General features: G+C 41.5%; 1 protein-coding gene across 2 annotated transcripts in view; it reads right to left on the bottom strand.

Annotated features, from left to right (window-relative positions):
• LOC135512887 (forkhead box C1-A-like) overlaps nucleotides 1-19235 on the bottom strand; it is a 47830-nt gene extending 28595 nt beyond the window's left edge. The window contains exon 1 of one of the 2 annotated variants that reach the window (XR_010451470.1): nucleotides 17390-19235. Coding sequence is in view for 1 of the 2 variants with exons in the window: in XM_064935370.1 (XP_064791442.1) it covers nucleotides 17541-18962 (1422 nt within the window). In the remaining variant the exon portion in view is untranslated. Of the gene's footprint in view, nucleotides 1-17089 lie in introns of those variants that run through there. The other variant, XM_064935370.1, reaches the window with a different exon arrangement.
• Nucleotides 19236-20570: the final 1335 nt, after the last annotated feature.

A 20570-nucleotide genomic window follows, 5' to 3' on the forward strand; every position in this document is an offset into this window, starting at 1 on the left:
TTGTATTTGTCGTCATCTTCGTTCTGAAGTTATCAGTGGTCACAGTCAGACAGATGCCTAGCCTAAACATCTTGATTCTATGTTTAGCGGAGAACTTCGGTGAATAAAGTGACTCGGGAGGTCAAAAAACATCTCACGATGCACTTTGGCTGCTCTACAAGTGGTCTGGATCACTTGTAGATGTGCAAATGTTTTTTGAAGATCAAAGTTACTAATGAAGGCTATGGGACACAGATCAGCTACTAAATATACATCTGAAGATGGTTCTAACAATGATCTTCATGCTACAAAGGCTCTGGGAAACGAAGCCCTGCACATTTGGGAATGTCTATATAACTTTGTGCTTGCATCTGTTGAACCAAATGCAGCTAGCTAGCGAGAATCACCTGACAAATGGACAGCTTTTTGGACGCCTCTTGACTCAGTGAACTTTCTCATCTGGCATTCCTGTGATATACCAGTGAGGAATGAGAAACGAGGCCCTGCACATTTGGGCATGTTGACATATTTGGCGCTCGCACCCCTTGAACTAAACGAAGCTAGCTAGCTAGCAAAAACCACCTAACAAATGGACACTATACTGCACCTAAAGAATTTTCCAAGTTGGATTTCCAAGGAAAACTTGGTATAATTCAGAGAGGGAGACCAACACCTGTTCTTCCTGACCTTCTTCAGGGGAATGGACAGAAAATCATCCAATCGAATGCACCATTCTCGGCCTGACAGACAAGGCAACCCGGATCAGACAGTCAATCAGATGAGAGGAGAGGAATACAACATTTTGGACAGTATCAGTTTTCAAATGAACGCCAGGTTTGATCATGTTGTCATTCTTGGCCCTACAACACTGTCACTAAGAGATTCATCCAGAAGGACAGACAAATGGACTTCATTGAGAAGTAAAGATAGGCCTAAATTATTTTTCCTTTGCAATTTGCAGGTTGAGCTACTGTTGAATGAACATGAGAATAGACAACATCCCATTTGATTTATCAAGCTAGAGTTTTGTTTTGATGACACTTTTTTTTACATTTTCAACTGCATTTTCAGTTATTTTGATTGTTGACATGGACATTTAATTTGCACCTTATTTATTATCCTGTATATGTGTGTGTAATTATATTTCACATAATAATATTATTATATGTGCGATTGTGTGTGTGTGTTTGCTTGTTTGTTTGTTTGCACACATCGCACGCGGTGCTTTGGAAGAATTGTAAATCCATTGTGAAAGGCCATGGAGATTGCGTCACAAACTATTCGGATGAAATGTGTCCACATGTTGGTCTTTTAGTGCCACCTATTGGTTGTAACTGCAGATGCTACGTTGGTCTATGGCTGAGTAGAGCAGCGTGTCATTTTGTTGGATGATATGAAATGTGTTGCAAACAGAGGCTATCGCTTGTGTGTCTTGGCTACATTGTTATTTACATTTGGTGAAAATAGTTTTTCAATTTCGGTTAATAGCCTATGTCACTGGTTGTTGGAGATATCTGATGTATGGTGAACTTGGGCTTCATCAAGGTTTACTTGTGAGTAAATTTGGCTTTGATAATAGCTAGTACCTACCCAGCCACCGCACGTCACTGCCGAACACACACACACACACACACACACACACACACTGACTGACTGACTGACTCACACAAACGCACACATGGACACACATACACACCCTCATATTCACACTCACTGACTCACACAGGCACACAATCACACTCTCGCTCACAAACCTCCAGGAAGTTTCACGGTATGTGTAGCCATGTTTATTTTCCTAAGCGGGGTCAGCATTTCCTGTATGCAAACATCAGGACTGCCTGGCTTGAGTCCATCTCATTTGCTTTGAAAAATACCACAGAACCACAGCCAGAAGCAAGGTTTGTGATATTTAGAGTGGACTGACACACTGGACTCTTGACCCTACAATAATTGACAATTATTGTCACCTGTCACCCAGATTTCAGGATACGGCCAGTTGTTGAGAAGCAAAAGTCTGCATGTATAGAGGTTGGTCATTGGTCATATTTACCAAGCTCAAATCAAGTTTGTGACCTCTGGATTGTCGTTTGAAGTGACGTCTGCTCCATGACATCCAATCATATATGTTCACTGAGTTTCCTGTAAACCCCAGAGCAGAGCAGCAGACGGCCCTCATCACGCAGTGGGTGCTGTGCCAGGTGGCTCCAGTGCAGAGCTGTTTACTTCTCTCTGTGTGTGTGTGTGTGTGTGTGTGTGTGTGTGTGTGTGTGTGTGTGTGTGTGTGTGTGTGTGTGTGTGTGTGTGTGTGTGTGTGTGTGTGTGTGTGTGTGTGTGTGTGTGTGTGTGTGCGTGTGTGTGTGTGTGTGTGTGTGTGTGTGTGTGTGTGTGTGTGCCTGCGTGTGTGCGTGCGTGTGTGTGTGCCTGCCTGCCTGCGTGCGTGCGTGCGTGCGTGTGTGTGTGTGTGTGTGTGTGTGCATGGTCCTGCAGCACAAGCCGAAGGAACCCTTTTATGTTTCCCAATAAGGCTCTATGCTCCATCCCCGTTATGAGCATGAAGTAAACAAAACATTAGGTCATCATTAATCACTGGCAAATGACGTGTCTGGGTCTGCGGGAGATTAGAAAGCCAGAGAACCAGAGACTATTCATTATTTCAAACTCCAGCAGACACTCCAGAAGTCTGTAAGTGTGTGTGTGTGTGTGTGTGTGTGTGTGTGTGTGTGTGTGTGTGTGTGTGTGTGTGTGTGTGTGTGTGTGTGTGTGTGTGTGTGTGTGTGTGTGTGTGTGTGTGTGTGTGTGTGTGTGTGTGTGTGTGTGTGTGTGTGTGTGTGTGTGTGTGTGTGTGTGTGTGTGTGATTGCGTACGTGCGTGCTAGCGTGTGTTTGTCAGTCCGAGTCCCCCCCCACCCACCCAGTCCCAATGTGTAAGATCATTATGAAGATAAAGGTCAATTAAGATAAGGGTAAATTACTTTCTCCGTCTCTGCTTTGAAGTCCAGGGGACTTTTCAGTCTTTTCAGCTGAAAGACAGACGGTGGAAAAGAGGAAAACGTTTCTGTGTATAACGCTTTGATCTTGGAACTTATTACATGGAGTGTAATGGAGGCATTGTATGATTGAATAATATGTGCATTTCAATATGATTATTTTCTCATCTAATTTTTTGTTAATCCCAATGGTTGTAGCTTGGTTTACTTAACTGTATGCTGTAACTCATGGGGCTGCATTGCCTCCTGGTTTCTATTCCATGCCAGTATGATACCCAGAGAGGGTGGGAGGTGGAGTCTTCCTCTTGGTTTGGTCTCTCTTTTTGTTGGTCATCGGTGGCCCGCTGAAAGCGGACTACAGCATGAGGACCAGAGTGATGTGTGTGTGTGTGTGTGTGTGTGCGTGTTTCAGGTTCAGTCTGTACATTAAACAAACGCATGATGATGATGTGTGTGAATGATGTGGTGTAAGAGTCCATGTCTTTGTATTGCTATCCAGGTAGATATCTGAAGTTTCTTCTTTTGGAATCTTTGTTGACTATGGTTTACTGGAACCACCTTATTAATGTCGCCTACAGCACTGTCAAAGCTATATTTCATGCAGTACATTGTACACTCTGAAAAGCACTCAATTGTTTTAGATGTAGGCCATTATTGTAACTGTAATTATGTGGCGGCAGGTAGCCTAGTGGTTAAGAGTGTTGGACCAGTAACTGAAAGGTTGCTAGTTTGAATCCCTGAGCTGAATCCCTGAGTTTCCTTGAGCAAGGCACTTAATCCTAATTGCTCTGGATAAGACTGTCTGCTAAAATATAAATGTGCATGCATCTATTCTCATGTCCATTGTCTGGACTCTTTTTCCATAAGTTCACATGTTTTTATGAATTGTCAGTGTAAACACAGTGGGGAAAACATTAGAGCAGTCATAGACTGGGTATGTTTACATGAACAGAGAGCCTGGAGATGGAGCAGAGATATGAACCACTGATCTGGAGCTATCTGGGAGAGGAATCACTGACAAAATATGTCTTTCCAGCACACATACAGCTCAGAGAGAGAGAGAGAGAGAGAGAGAGCGAGCGAGAGAGTCCGTCGGACTACCAGATGGTGAATCGTGATTCAACACTCCAGAGAATGCTTGTGTGCGGCTGCTCGGCCGTGGAAACCCATTTCATGAAATTCCAGACGAACAGTTAGTGTGCTGACGATGCTTTCAGAGGCAGTTTGGAACTCATTAGAGTATTGCAACTGAGGAAAGATGATTTTTACACGCTACGCGCCCTAGGCGGTCCCGTTCTGTGAGCTTGTGTGGACTACCACTTTGCGGCAGAGCCGTTATTGCTCCTAGACGTTTCCACTTCAAATTAACAGCACTTACAGTTGACCGGGGCAGCTCAAGCAGGGCAGAAATTTGACGAACTGACTTGTATGAAAGGTGACACCTATGGAGATTGCATCGCTCTGTGCTTGATTTTACAACCTGTCCTCAACGGGTGTGGCTGAAATAGCATAATCCACTCATTTGAAGGGATGTACACATACTATTGTATGTATAGTGTAAGTAGGTGTGCTCTTACCTCCATCTATACCCGGCACATATGGAACACAGACAGTTAATTTATAACTCTGCTGTTTTAAATTGCATTCTAATTTGTCAAGGCCTGTGCTGGGAAGGGGAAGTTGAAAGATCTTACCTCCTAATCGTAACAATTTGACGTTAAAACAAATAGTGAGGAGGACTCGACTGCACATTATCAATTGCCTGTGAGAGTGATTACGATGCCAGTCCACCCCTCCCTCCATCGCTCTCTCCTTTTCTCAATCTGTCCCTACCAGATCTCACAGTCTCACGTCAGAACTAGAAGTTCATCCATGTTTCTCAAATGTCAAATTTAGAAGTTGTTCCAAATGTCAAATTTAGAAGTGTTTGGGGTTAAGTTTATGTATTAACTCTGAATTTTTAAGGTTAGCCATTAACTTTGAATGGATAAGGTAAGGGTTAAGGTTAGGTATTAACTTTGAATGGATAAGGTAAGGGTTAAGGTTAGGTATTAACTTTGAATGGATAAGGTAAGGGTTAAGGTTAGGTATTAACTTTGAATGGATAAGGTAAGGGTTAAGGTTAGGTATTAACTTTGAATGGATAAGGTAAGGGTTAAGGTTAGGTATTAACTTTGAATGGATAAGGTAAGGGTTAAGGTTAACCATTAACTTTGAATGGATAAGGTAAGGGTTAAGGTTAGGTATTAACTTTGAATGGATAAGGTAAGGGTTAAGGTTAGGTATTAACTTTGAATGGATAAGGTAAGGGTTAAGGTTTGGCATAGGCTTAAAACAAAAATAACTTTCTATTGCTGGATTCAAACCTTTGGAATCAAAGGCAGGTGCTCATGCCAATCCACCGTCCCCTTCCACAGCGCTCACTGTTGCCCCTAGTGGCTGGTTTCCACATCATCTCCTGACTTCCTCAGACATGGATGGACATCCAATACTGACTTGTATCACGGGTAACCTGGCTGATCTGTCCATCACTTAAACATACACACACATACAAACATATATGCATTCTTACATCCTCCATCTTCCTCGCCTTCTTTCTACTTTTTGTCTGATCCTGTCAGAGATTTTATCCAGTCAAGCAGTCAAGCAAGAGAAGGAGGACTTAGAGAACATTTGTTGACTTGAGTGTAAACAACAAGTTGTTGAAACGCCCCATAAGGAAGGATATCTGCTTTCTATTGAACAGAGGGGTCAAAGGGCAGATTGTCCAGTGGTACTGACTGACAACCACCATTTAGAATAATTTTTGCATTATTATAATGAATAGTATATAGAATTGAGACCTATATAGAATGTTGGTTGAAACCCTATTCTAATATTGTTTTTTAAGTATGAATTCCAGACATATTAAAATGTTACATATGGTATAGGCCTAAGCATCGCAAAATGTTTCCATTTTTTTACGCATTTCTTACATTTCTTATTTTCTTCTGCGATTTCTTTCAATGGCATATGATTACTACATTAGAAGATTACATTGATAAAACAGGATATGTGACCAGTTGAGGTTAGCTCTATAGACTAAATAGGATACATATGTGCTGTTCCATCTGGTCATAACTCCTGTTGAGTTATTTGAAACATGCATCTACTTCAGTGTTCTAACTGAGTGTAATATTCTAATAGTTGTGGGTTTAGTGAATGTTATTATTTTCACCGGCTTGGGTTTCTATGTCAGTGTTTCACCTCACACCCCCCAGCATAGTAATCCTCCATGACACTGCTGTGTGTGCGTGTATGTATGTGTGTGTGTGTGCAAGTGTGTGTGTGGTTATGTTTGTGAGCATGCATGTTTGTGTGTGTGTACCAGTGTCTGAGTGCCTGTGTGTGCCCCCTTGCCCATGCCCGTGTGTTTAAAAAACAGTGCTTCAGGAGGTAAATCACCCCTTCCTGCTATTCTGGTTGCATAGACTGATCATAATCTAAGTGGAAACATGGAGCATGCCTGAGTGCAAGGCTGTCACTCAAACAAAGCTCACTCCTTCTCTCTCTCTGGCACACACACACACAAACACACACTAAAGGGGACACACGCACACACACACACGAATGGACACACACACACAAACACTAATAGGAGGGAGGGAGGGAGGGAGGGAGGGAGGGAGGAGGGAGGGAGGGAGGGAGGGAGGGAGGGAGGGAGGGAGGGAGGGAGGGAGGGAGGGAGGGAGGGAGGGAGGGGGGAGGGAGGGAGGGAGGGAGGGAGGGAGGGAGGGAGGGAGGGAGGGAGGGAGGGAAAACCCTGGCTTCTGTCTGCAGTCCAGTGGTTATGTATTTGGTGACATCATCTGGATCCACTCTCCTGTCTGCTGCTCTGCTTCCCCCAGTTCAATTCCATTACCCATCAGCCATCACACAGTAGCTTCCTCTGAATGGCTATCAACACCACCTCTGAAAGAATTAAGACTTTGTCTTCAGCAGTAGAGGTGAGGGAAAAGTATATTTTTATATAATTATAAGAATGTTTTTACTCCTGGCTTCAGGGTTAATTGTAGAATTAATTATTTGCTTAATGTTGTAGACTTAGGCAACAAAAAACAACGATTACTTGACCAATTTCTGAACCTTTAGATGCATGTGACATTGGCAGCGATACCTAGTGGGAAACCAGCAAGAGAGGAAAGAGAAGAGGAAAGAGAGGTGACTGGAGAAAGAGAAGTAGAGGAAGAGGCCTGTTCAGTATGCAGACGGCTTACAGACTGTTTTGGTGGTCTAAGACTTATTCTCTCCCTCAAATCACAACAGAACAGAATGTACACATACACCCTCAATGTATCATCTGGTGCTGGCCGGGCCGTCCGGGCCAGCGGGATGCTGCAGCCTGGGATTGGTGGCCAATGGGACTTTTATTTACGACATTGCTACCCCCGAAAACACACACACACATATGCATTCACATGCACATACGCACACACCACACACACACACACACACACACACACACACACACACACACACACACACACACACACACACACACGCAAAAACACATTCTCATAAACATAAAAATATATTGTTCCTTGCAAAAGAGTGTGCATAAATGCAACACAGGTATTTATGAGAAAGAAAGTATATCAATTCCATCTCTTCTCCCTCTCCTCATTGCTCTTTCACTTCATGTAGATCACTGTTATGATCATTTGTGTCTACTGTTCATCCCTTTCTCTCTCCATCTGCTCTCAGCAAGGCTGTGTTGGTCCTCCTGCTCCTGTGTGTTATGGTGGGTGATGGTCTGCCCCTGCATTTCTGCTCTGATGACATGACACCACTCTGGAGTTATAAGGTGTGAGGAACAGGGCGAGAACACTGTGCACACTATGGAGATAAGAAGCCAAGACAGTGTAGTGTGTGTGTGTGTGTGTGTGTGTGTGTGTGTGTGTGTGTGTGTGTGTGTGTGTGTGTGTGTGTGTGTGTGTGTGTGTGTGTGTGTGTGTGTGTGTGTGTGTGTGTGTGTGTGTGTGTGTGTGTGTGTGTGTGTGTGTGTGTGTGTGTGTGTGTGTGTGTGCTGGGGGGAACTCATGAACATGGGAATGTGATTTTTTTAAATTGAAAATAAAGCTGACTGAAATCTATTTGGTAAATATTCTAAAATAGCATAAGGTAAAAGATCGATCACAATTTACTAAAATACCATTCACTGATCCTGTTGAGGCTATATCTGTAGGGAAAAATAGGAAATAATAACAGCACACCTTTTGACTTTTCTGATTAAAATGTTTAAGGTTAATAAAACCGTTGTACCATTTTTGCATCCTTATTCGTTGTCCCTATATGTTCTTTCTCATGTTAGACGAATTCTAACAATTCCCTGAAAAAAGAGCCAGACAGTCATGGTCGACTGTGACCAGTGTAGTCTAACGTTGACGTGGTTCTAACGTTCGTGGCTGCCAAGCACCATAAAATGGAACGAGACCTACGAAAGACACAGACAACTGCAACTGTGGCTCAAATAGCATGGCCCAGGCGGGCGGCTTTTATGTATCATGTCACATGCTCACAGATTCAAGTTCGTTGAATTTGCTCTACATTGCTATCCTATAAAGCATGGTCATAGGCCATAGATGGACGTACAGTATAGATGATAATCGAGTAAGGAGACATTGTTCAAATTTATTGATTTTTATTGAATTATTCTGTTTATTTCCTACACTACAATAAAGCCATTGTTTTTTTTGTGATTTTTTTTTGGGGGGGGGGGGTTATGTAATTTTTTGGGTTGACATCAGGGTACAGGCTATGCGCTATTTATATTTTCATATGTAGGGCTATTTATATAAAGCTAATGTATTTACATTTAGGTTCCATTATTTAAACGTTTATATGAAGTAGGCATATATGTAATCATTTGTAATTATTACAATATCGTAATAATAATTGTCTCATCATGTGTAATGACAAAATTTGAATAATACACCCATTGTTAGAAATATAGCTCTAGAAGTATACATATATGAGGTAAATGTTGCTTTGCATCTATAGACTCGCTCATGGTATGCACCAAGACCTTCTAAAGTTAACATGTATTAGGGCCTGTGAAATGAACAAATGTTACCCTACTTGTTGAATCTCAAACCCAGAAATTATAATTCAACACAACATACACGAATAATAATTTCTCCGTTTGATATATATGGCCGTGAATCGAATGAGTGGATGACAATTTGATATGGACAACCTGTTTTATAACGAGGGGAAACATGAGAAATCGAAAGAAAATTCAGCATAATTTATTATCTTCTCATTTACAGCTGTAGAGATTGATCACGTTTTCCTCCTTGTTGCATAATTAAAACAGAAAAATGTACCTATAGTCAACACGTCTGGTATGAGACATTAAAAGATATCAACGTACATTTTAACTAGAGTGGAAACAAAACACTGGCAGAATCGAGACTTCATGGCTCAGCACCGTGCGTAAAAAATCGGCTACAATTCGCCTCAGTCTCCAGTCTCCACACACGACCGAGCAGAGTAGAGGTAGGTTTAAGTAGAGCAGAGCAGAGGTAGGTTTAAGGGACAACTTCAAGGCAAGGCGGTGTAGTTTCTGAGTTTCGTGCCCGGCTTCTCGGGTTATCCGTAGGTCTTCGGGCATGGCCGTTTCCCCTCGATCTGAAATCACACTACTTATTTTATTCCCCCCTGTGCACTGAGTTCCGCTGGAGCGCGCGTTTGGATGTGTTTAATATGAAACGTTTTCTGTGCAACATGTCTGTTTAATATAGTCTAACCACACGAGTTCAAGACCTTTGCCATAACCTTGTTGCAGAGTAAAATCTTGATTATAAACTGGGTGGTTCGAGTCCTGAATCCTGATTGGCTAATATCCGGGGTATTTCAGACCGTATACCATGGGATGACAAAACATTTATTTGTACTGCTCTAATTGCGTTGGTAACCAATACCAAAAAGGCACCTTGGGGGTTTGTGAAATGTGGTCAATATACCAAGGCTGTGTCCAGGCACTCGCATTTCGTCGAGCGAAAGAACAGCCCCGAGTCATGGTTTATTGGCCATATCCCACACCCCCTCGGGCCTTATTGCTTAATTATACAAAGGGTGGTTCGTGCCCTGAATGCTGATTGGCTGAGAGACGTGGTATATCAGACCATATACCACCTACACCTATATGACAAAACCTGTATTTTTAGTTCTCTAATTATGTTGGTAACCAGTTTATAATAGCAATAAGGCACCTCGGGGGGTTGTGGTATATGGCCAATATACCACGGCTAAGGGCTGTGTCCAGGCACTCTTCAATGCGTCATGCTAAGAACAGCCCTTAGCCGTGGTATATTGGCCATACACCACACCCCCTTATGCCTTATTGCTTAAATATAACATGTGTCTTGATTTGGGCCTTGAATATGCTACATGCGGTACCAAGATAGGCCTATGTTCAGCTGTGGGCACTGGATTAACTTGAAAGTATTTTACATATAGAAAACATTGTGGTGTAATAGGTCATTATATGTTTTTACGTAAATAATCTAAATACAAAAAAGCTGGATGCCTATTTAGGGACCGACGTTCAACCTTAAACTTTAATGAGACATTGTGAGTTTCAGAGAAGAGGCAATGGCGTGGGTGGGGTATTTTTTTTTATCTATAAGACCTCGAGCCTTTCACTAGTTTGACTGTCAGGTCGAGCTTGCGTCTATATGGACTCTTAATTAGAAACAGATGGCGCTTTGAGATCGGGCATTGTAACCAACTGTGAGCCAACACAGCAGTTTTTGAGCTGACTGAGTCGGTCACCCAGCCACACAGGTGCACAGTCTCCAGGGCCGCAGTAGGACGCCACGGTGTTCCCCCCTCTTCCCTCACCCATCCCTAGTTACCACAGCCACAAAGTCATAATTATGGATAAACCCCACCCATTTTCGACTATTTCTATTCTTACATTCTTTTACATTTTAGTAATTTAACAGAAGCTCTTATCCAGAGCGACTTACTGGAGCAATTCGGGTTAAGTTCCTTTGCTCAATAGAACAGATTATTCACATAGTCAGCTTGAGGATTCACACCAGCAACCTTTTGTTTACTGGTCCATCGCTTTTAACTGCTAGGCTACCCGCTGCTCCTAAATCTGATTATAAACCTAACCCAAATCTTAACCCTAACCCTAACCTTAACCACACTGGTAACCTTACACCTTACCCCAAACGGGGTCTAAGACCGAGTTTGGGAAACCCTCCAAGACAATTTGGACTTTGTGGCTGTGTTAACTAGCGACAACCCTGCCCCCTTGCTCGGGGTAAAATGGAAATGAATATGTGTTGAGTTATTCTGGAAAAGTGCGCAGAGTCCAGGGTGGCGTGTGACACCACTGTTTCAGGGACATGGTAAAAGAGAGGAATGCGGTTAAACGAGTCTCCTTTGACCCATTTGTTCCGTTTATAGTGCTGTTTGGAAATGCTATCAGTTTGATTTAATCATGCGAGGCTACTATTGACAAGCCCCATCGAACAATAACTAATAGGCACCTCTTCAATTATTCGTGAAATCCAATACATTTGATATGTTTAAATCCCAGCCATTTCCTTTAGATTCGAATTTATCAATGTTAAAAAATCTGATTAGCACAATAGTTAAGACTATCATCAGCCTATTATGCATTATGTTGTTGTTATTGCAGCATAGGATTTGTTGTTGTTTTATATTTTTTATAAAGGCAAGCTATCATTGTTATCCGCGAATATAATGTTGTTTAATATTTGTAAAAAAAAAATGTAGGCCTATATACTGTTTCACTGTGGAGCGTACAGGGCTGACAGAATTCGTTAGTTAGTAGGCTAGTTAGTAGGCTATTTCAATTCACGATGGGCTATATTTTGTTAAGCTCTCGTACATTTTTTATTTTAGTGATGGTTAAATACATGTTCGTTTTTAGGATACTGTGTAGAATAAGCTATTTTAGTGTTTTAATTCGTATTAGAGAAATAACAAAGAGCGAGCTGATATTACGGATCTCCTGTGCTGGTCCGTTGAGTTGAGCTCTTCTGGGCCCCAGGCTTTGGCACGTGACAGCAGAACACAGAGCAAATAGCACGCGCGGTGATCCCACTGTAGTTGTTCCTATACTTTCCCAGTTCTTAAAGTTTACTTTTTAAACTTTTTATGATTGACTTCTCAGGGAACTTGCTTTGTTAAAATACATATTTTAACAAGCGAAGTAAGTCCCTGATCGTTTGTCAGTAATCTTGTTAGTTAGCTGTTCTGCTGCACACATGGAAATCTTAAATTATGTTTATCAATTGGTGATTGACGAATTATATGTCCTTAAACTTTGACCTCCAACTCTTTATATTCTCTTTAAAACCTCCTGGTGTCAATGGGTCTCTTTCTGATACATTTAACTGAAAATGGCATCGAAGTTATGCGAATCTCAACCAAGTAGGCTAGTTCAAATTCGAAATGACTTGTTTAACACGTTACTGGATGTGATTTTACCTTTCTCTAGCCTAGGCAACATTATGGCACATACGGCATTGTTACAAAGGCGACAAAACCAAGACAAAAAAAAAATATTTTCCATTGAGTGATGCTTGTGTGTGAGGACCCGGGAAGTCTAATGCTTATAAATAGGCTATAGTCTATAGCCTACTAAACTCGCATGGTAATTTATCAATCATCAGTAAATCAACCATGAAGTAGGTGAAGTTCAGGACTATTGCATTTGAATATATGTATCTTCATTAATGTTAAATAATGTCCAACCAGGGATCAGAAATATATATTATCTATTTTTAGTCTAATTCTGTTTACTTAAAAAAACGGATATTGAAATCTTGTTTTTTTTACTATTAAATATCATATGAATGTAGAACACTGTCGCTTTGTTTTGTGTATTTAAGCCAAAACAATGTGGGAGAGAGGAGGGATGGATGCGTGCTGAAGTGCATGCGAAGCTGTCCATTTTCAGGAATGTAGCGGAACCTTTCAGGAAAATGGGAGAATATTTAGAGGACAGTGAAGTCAGAGAGGAGAAAGTGTCTAGAAAAACGACGTTTTGCCAAATGTACAATGTGAAAGCAGGTATATAGCGTTACTCGTGCAGGCTTTCAAAACAATAGGCCTAGCTGAATGCCAAAATCAATACATTTTCATAGAGGCCTTAAAATGAGGAAAACAGGTAATTGTTATCTGTAAAGAAAATAAAGTAGGCCTATTTCTCAATACACAACTCACAATTAGTCACGCACACACATTTAAGTAATAACATCGATGTAAATAGTCATATCTCATTGTAATAGCCTAATAGTAGAAGTAGACGTAATAGTATTAGTAGTAGTTGTTGTTGTTGTAGTTGTAGTCGTAATGGTGGTAGTAGTAGGCTGGTAGTAGTAGTAGTAGTAGTTGTTTTGTAGTAGTCCTAGTAGTAGTAGGCTAGTATAGCCTAGTAGTTGTTATTGTAGTGGTATGTATAGTGGGAGGATTAGTAGCAGGCCTAACAAGAAGAAGAAAACAACGACAGATCAATAATATGTGTACAATAGCTATTGAATAATAACAATAATAACACTAATGGTATTATCATTATGCATGTTAAAGACTTAGGCCTACTGTTAGTTGTCCTCAGACCGAGACAAATTAATCAAATAAATTCAGGGCATGTTTTGAATAAAGATTTGTGTGGGACCGGTTTGTATGCTATTCTGTAATCTGTAGATACTTTTAGGAATTGTGTAGAAATACTACTATGGCACATTTTGATCTTGAATTTCGCCAGATCTATAGGCTATTTGTGGATGTGTTCGTCGCAGTTCACGTTCCAACTGCGCAGTAGGGTCCAAGAATAGAAAGCTAGAAATTATGTTTTGTGTAGTCAAGAGTGTTGCTATGTACCCACACAGCACAGTCTCTTTCTCCTGCCTTGTCTTGCTTTCCCTTGCGGTATTGTTGATGGTGCTCCGGCGGCGGACATCCTCCCCATTGACCCGCGTCTCCTTCTCTACCTTTTCCGTCCCATGATAAGGGATTCCAGTTCTCTGATTGAATTTGATTCCTTCCTGACCTGGCCAGTTCTGCGAGGGTGCCATCAATCTTGGGACTAACACGACGTTTGTTTATTATTTGGGAAAGGATCTAATTAGTTTGATGAGGTTGATTACAACTATTCGACCGTGGGGGAGAATGGGGACTACAGAACTGCATTCCATCGTTTTTAAATACGCCAAAGTGTTGCTCTATTAAACACAATTATTTTTCTAACAGTTTATTTTTGGTCTCCACTGTGATTCTGTTGTCATTGTTATTGTGATTCATAATCTGTAATTATGGGTATAGTTATTTTTGATAGTGGCTATTATTCAGCTTGTTCCTACTATCTTTAGTTATATTTGTTATTATATTTGCCTGCAACTAGTATAGGCTACTACTATAGGCCTAGCTATTATTATGAGTATTTTTGTTTTCTTGTTTTTGTTTAAGTTGTTTATATTGTGAAAGGAAATAGCCTATCTATAGCTATTATAACTAATTTTGGTAATGTCGTTATCGGCCCACACGATCAGCTAAACTGTAGGCCGTATACATACTAAAAAGTCAATTGTTTTATTCATAGAAACCTCCAGGCCTATGTTTGTGCCCAGAGGACGCACGAGACGCTGCCATGCTCATACAATCATATCCCGTTTGACCCTGTCGCCCCGAGGGCCTCCTTTATAACAGTTATTTATGCACAACAACAGCAAAAAAACGATTCATACAACTCATCCGCTTGAATAGAACATCAAGTCAACCAATGTCGTTATATTGAGATTAGGCTATAGCCCAAAGTTAACAGTGGAATAATAGAGCGCTTAACAGAACCTATAGCAGTAGAAGTTCTAAATGAATGTAAAGTGCGTTGTTGACCCTATGCAGGCAATTAGCAGCTAAATTAACCACGGTAATCACTACCAACCGCCTCTTATTTGAAAACATCATATAGCCTATACATGTTCGTACTGTGAAAAAACCCTTTGCCTCTGATAACCTTTTGCGATATAGCCCAGTATGTTGTTTTGCAATTGAAATAAAATAAATATTTGTCACATGCTTCGTAGACAACCGGTGTAGACTCGCAGTGTAATGTTTACTTACGGGTCCTTTTCCATCAACGGAGAGTTAAAGATAAGATACAACATTCTATAAAAAAATAGAAATAGTGACACAGTGAACGAATAAAAATAATGAGGAGAAATAACATGTCCATATATAGGAAGTAGAAAAATAACATGGCTATATACAGAGAGTACCATTACCGAGTCGATGTGCAAGGGGTACGAGGTAGTTGAGGTAGCTATGTACTTACTGTACATGTAGGTACATGGATATAATGTGCCTTATTAGAAATGTACAAAAATGACTGTTTATTATAATAGTTCTTATATTATTATATTATTATAATAATTAGTGGATTGTTTTATTTTATTCCTGGAACTTGACAATATGGTATATACTTTACGCAAGGTATAGGCCTACTTTACGCACAGGCCTAATTTAGGCACAGGCCTACATTACGCACAGGTCTACCGTCACACCTGGAAACAAGACAGTAGGCCTATGTATGTCCATTTAATTTACAAAACCGTAAATAACTGAATATGTAATGTATAAGAGTATTCAACTGGAGGGATAGAAGTTTACGATAAATATACTGATTTACGCACGACATGGCTATACGCTCCCATGTTTCCAATCATGGCAAATTCACCAAATTCATCGAATTTTCTTCAACCATACATCATATCGTGCTGTCCCCAAAGATTTAAACTTAGGCAGTGGAACATGTTTTTGTAATTGTTTAATGTGACAACAGAGGAAATATGTCAATTCACTAACCAGTTGAGGCAAACCAGCTGTCTGAATTTTTTTTTTTAATCTTCAAATTTACCCTAACCTGCCATTTACAATATTTACAAATTTCTCGAGTTCTAAAGAAAATGCAAATTAGGAAAGACCCTTGTGAATGTTTTAAATTAAAAATACAATAACTGTAATTCAATAAAAAGGCATATAGACTACAGCTTGGTGCACGCGCTTTACGATGAGTTCAGCTCTCATCTACCTAATAGAGATGTATTGTCAAGTAGGAGTCAAAATGATCGCTGTCCCCAAACCTCGTGTGGCTACATCTTGGGTAAATCTTTGGTATGTATGGTATGATATTAACTAAGCGTTGGAATGTGCCTGTAAACACACGTGGCTATTCAAAACAAGTCAGTTTTGCTGTGCGGACTGCTAGCATGCATCGACTAACTGTTATGAGGCCAGAGGGCCCCAGGTCAAGATGCTGCCAGACCATTTGTGTCTGACAAGAGGAGAGCTGTGTCCCTTTAAATATGAAGTAAAACAATCAACTAGATGCACTGCTACTTCAAGTCATCAAAACACATACGGTCAATTTATTTGTAGGCTATATGCAGTTGACCTCTTGGAGAACAGGACGTACTATTCAATCACAACTGACTGTAGCGAGTTGCATTAAAATTCAACCTTTAGAAAATACATAAATACATGTATTCCTAATCTAGAAACATTCCATGATAATTTAGGCAATTATTTATTACTCAACTCGATTTAGATTTTGTTATCAGGCAACACTTATTTTTTTAGACTTTAATTATTTAGGAGATTGGGACTCGTCTGGCCATAGTCCTAGCCTAAACGAACCGACCCAACTCCGTGATTAGAATTATATTTTTTCTGTGGACATTTACAGTGAGGATGGTAATCTAACCTGTCTTTGAAAAAATACTGATTAAAGATTTTTCAATCACTGCCGCTGATCCCACGTCGGTATTTTTGAATCAGGGTGCAGTATGGCCTAAAGCCTGAAGGACATATACATAAGGTCTGGTTAAAATCCCCCAAACTATCAACTAAACTCGTATGCAGTTACATCCTTGATCCATAATTGGTTCCCAAACAGTAGCCCGAACACACAATCGATTTAAGGATTAAATACGTGTTTCCATTATTATTTGCTTGCATCCATAAGCAAGAACATTAGACCATAACCTACACCATTTTCAGTGTTGAGAATGTCATAGTCTATAAGAAATCAAGCGTAGCTTTAACTCAAATAAAATGTCAATTTATTAAACAAACAATGAAATTCCTTCAGAATACTTTTCAACAAAAGGAGAAACTTTGAAAGAGTAGGACGATATACAGGTTCCGCTTTTTATAATGGAACATAATTCGGACAATTAAGGCAATTCAATTTAGAAACACTTTTTGGTGTTTGGTCCATAATATCCGGCTACAGTTTAGAAATAAATTACTATATGCAATTTACACGTTATAGTATGTCCATGAAAGACTCGCATATCTTTAGCATATCTTTTAAACATTTCACAAAAGCGAGAAGAGACTTACGTGTTATTTGCAGTAACACTGTTCTTTACAAACCAAGATCATGTCTTTTTTTCTGTCCTTTTCTGTTCGTTTTAGTCCATCGTTTGGGGCAGGTGGTGGGGGAAAAGACTCAAGTTATTTTTATGAAAAAGATCAATACAATAAACTTTGGTCAGAACTTGCTGCAGTCATATACGAAAGCTCCCGGAGTGCGGTAGATGGCTTGGCTAGAGGGAAAGGACATTTGACAGCTGTTATTCCCGTTCACTGGAGAATTATTCAAGCCAATTCTTTGAGATTCGAATATCTCGCGCACGGAGTGGAAGTTCTGCTGCTGGGTGGGGTAGGTCGCCCCGAGGTGGCCCAGGTCCCCGGCCTGGTTGAGGTACCATGAGGGAAGACGCCCTTGGTGGGGATGGTGGCCCTCCTGCGCAGAGTTTAGATTGCCGTGGGCCAGAGAGGAGGAGGTTGTAGTGATGGAGTAATCTGGCAACGTTTCATCCACGGTGGTAGTAGGAACTAGGTGGCTAGATCTATCCCCAGCGTATAAACTCATTGCTTGCATATTACAATGGTAGGACGCATTCGAGGTAGTGGAGATAGAGTTTTGGTTACAGGGTGAGCTGTAGACTGACGTCTGGTTCGGTGAATAACTTAGGGACAAAGACGGTGTTATACCTGTCCTGGATGAGGCGACGAGGGATGGGGCAAGCTCTGTGGCACCCTGTGGGGACCCCCGGAGGGAAGTCATGATGTTGTCCACACTGAAGCCCTGTGCCTGGGCCTGGCTGTGGTGGTGCTGCTGCTGCTCGGAGCTCTCCATGCCAATGGACCTGTTGGACGGGATGCTGTGGGGGCTGCCACCACTGGACATGCTGCTGCTGCCGGGGCTCTCGACTTTGGGCACGGTGCTCAGGGAGGGCGAGGCGGTCTGTGGTGGTGTAGCGTTCCCGTTCTCGGTCTTAATATCCTGAATCCTGACAGGCTGTGAGCCCTGCACGGGCTGTTCCGTGTCCCGGCCCTGTCTAGACGGCGTCTCCTTAGCACCCCGGTCATCCTTGTCTTTCATTGCGTCTTTCTTCTTGAACCGTCGCCTCCTCCTCAAGAAGCTGCCGTTCTCGAACATGTTGTATGAGTCCGGGTCCAGGGTCCAGTAGCTCCCCTTGCCAGGCTTTTTGTCATCACGGGGAACTTTGACAAAACACTCGTTAAGAGAGAGGTTGTGCCTGATGCTGTTCTGCCAGCCCTGCTTGTTGTCTCGGTAGAACGGGAACCTCTCCATGATAAACTGATAAATCCCATTCAGGGTAACCTTCTTGTCAGGCGAGTTCTGGATAGCCATAGTAATAAGCGCAATGTAACTGTACGGCGGTTTTACCATATCTTTCGGCTGGGGCTGCGGGGTATATGGTCCATAGGCTCGCGCCATGCTGGCCGGGTATTGGTCGTGGGCGGCGTGAGAGTACATACTCATAGGGGCCGGCATCCCGGTGTATCCTCCACCAGCAGCGGCCCGGTAGTAGCTTTGGTCGCTACTAATGTAAGGCACGACGCCCAGAGAGTTGGGGCTCGAGACGGAGTAGCGCGCCTGCATGTCTTCTTCTACCCACAGCTCAACGATGCTCCTGCGTAAAACGAACTTCCAAATGTATGCAGCGGGAGAGCTCCACTTTTTACTTCTGAAAAGCTGAGGTGCTCAAAGCAGGAGTTCCTGTCCTGTCACTTGAAAAATGATAATATCAGGAACGCGCTGTACCGTGTCTTAATAGGTATAAGCGGTTTCCATCTCTGTGTGCTGAGGCGCACATGGAAAAACGTCTGAACTTTGGGCATCCGTCACTACAGAATACTTTTTCGGAGTTAACTTCTTTCCCCCTTTTTGCTGCGAGTAAAGCTCCTCCCCAAAATAATCCGAGGCGCCCAATTGGAGGTCAGGTAGTACAGTGAGCAGCAATGGATATCCTGGCCACACACACGACTTTAGAAAAAGAGAGGAGGTGTTGGTAACTCCCAGTCCCATCCAGCCAAAGACACAAGACTCCAGGCGTGAGCGCGCTGCCTGCTCACGTACACAATCAGATTATGAACTAATTTTGTTACTGAAGAATATTTCCAAACATGAGCAAACACATTAGAGAAACCAACAGGTGGAAGGATAAATAATGAATACCAATATATTTTGTAAATTCTGAAAATATTGTCTGGTGGCCTAATAGGCTGCACTTACACAGACAGTCCCAAATCAATGACCAGAATTGGACTGCCTGTGTAGGCACCCGAATTATGATTTTTTTTTTTCCAAGACTTGTCTTTTGACCAATCAGCTCTGAAAAAGATCTGATATGAAAAGTTCTGATGTGATTGATCAAAAGACCAATTAGTGGGGAAAAAAATATCAGAATTGGGCTGCCTTTGTAAACGCAGCCATATAGGCCTACATTTAGATTAAGACAGTTGGTGATCGTGTGACCTTAATTTGCACATTCATTAATATGCTATTACAATCAAGTTTAAAAAATAGTTTACATTCAGAATGTGCTTACATGTTGCTATTCATTCTGAAATAATTGAACGACAAAAAGTCCTCTATCACCTTAGTTTGGGTGAATCACTCAATTGCAAGCTTAACTTGCCGCACATCTGTTTTCAAATAAGCAATACATACGCGTTAGGAGGCGGCAATAACCCCAAGTGTTTGCTTCCTGCAGTTTAGTGTCCTAATACCAAGCTTTATTAAGGCAGTCTGTTAGTAAAACGTCTCAATAAACACGCGCGGTCGGATCAAAGCTCCACGGAGTGCTCCTCATCCCGTGCAGTGGGCGGTATGTGAGATCTCATTACGACAGAATTAAAGCTGGGTTTGGCCAGAGAAAGAGTCAAGGTGCGAAAGTTTGCTCTAAGTGAGAAGCAGATTAAACAGAGGAACCAAATGGGGTGGTCAAACAGCTAACATGTGTCATTCTTGTGGTCAAAAGGTGTGACTACTAACGGAATAATTGCATTATAATGTAGCTTAGACAAGATAAACTATATAGGCCTACCGTTAGTTTTTGTTGCATGGGAAAGCATCTGATCTATTAGCTCAGACAACTAACTAAAATCAAACAGATTGTATCAAGTTGAATGTGTCTAACACGCTTAAGACCCGTTGTATGTATTTATCTATTCTCTATACAGCCTCTCTTATATGCTGCTAAACGTG

This window comes from Oncorhynchus masou, chromosome 3 (assembly GCF_036934945.1).
Source record: "Oncorhynchus masou masou isolate Uvic2021 chromosome 3, UVic_Omas_1.1, whole genome shotgun sequence".
Taxonomy (NCBI): domain Eukaryota; kingdom Metazoa; phylum Chordata; class Actinopteri; order Salmoniformes; family Salmonidae; genus Oncorhynchus; species Oncorhynchus masou.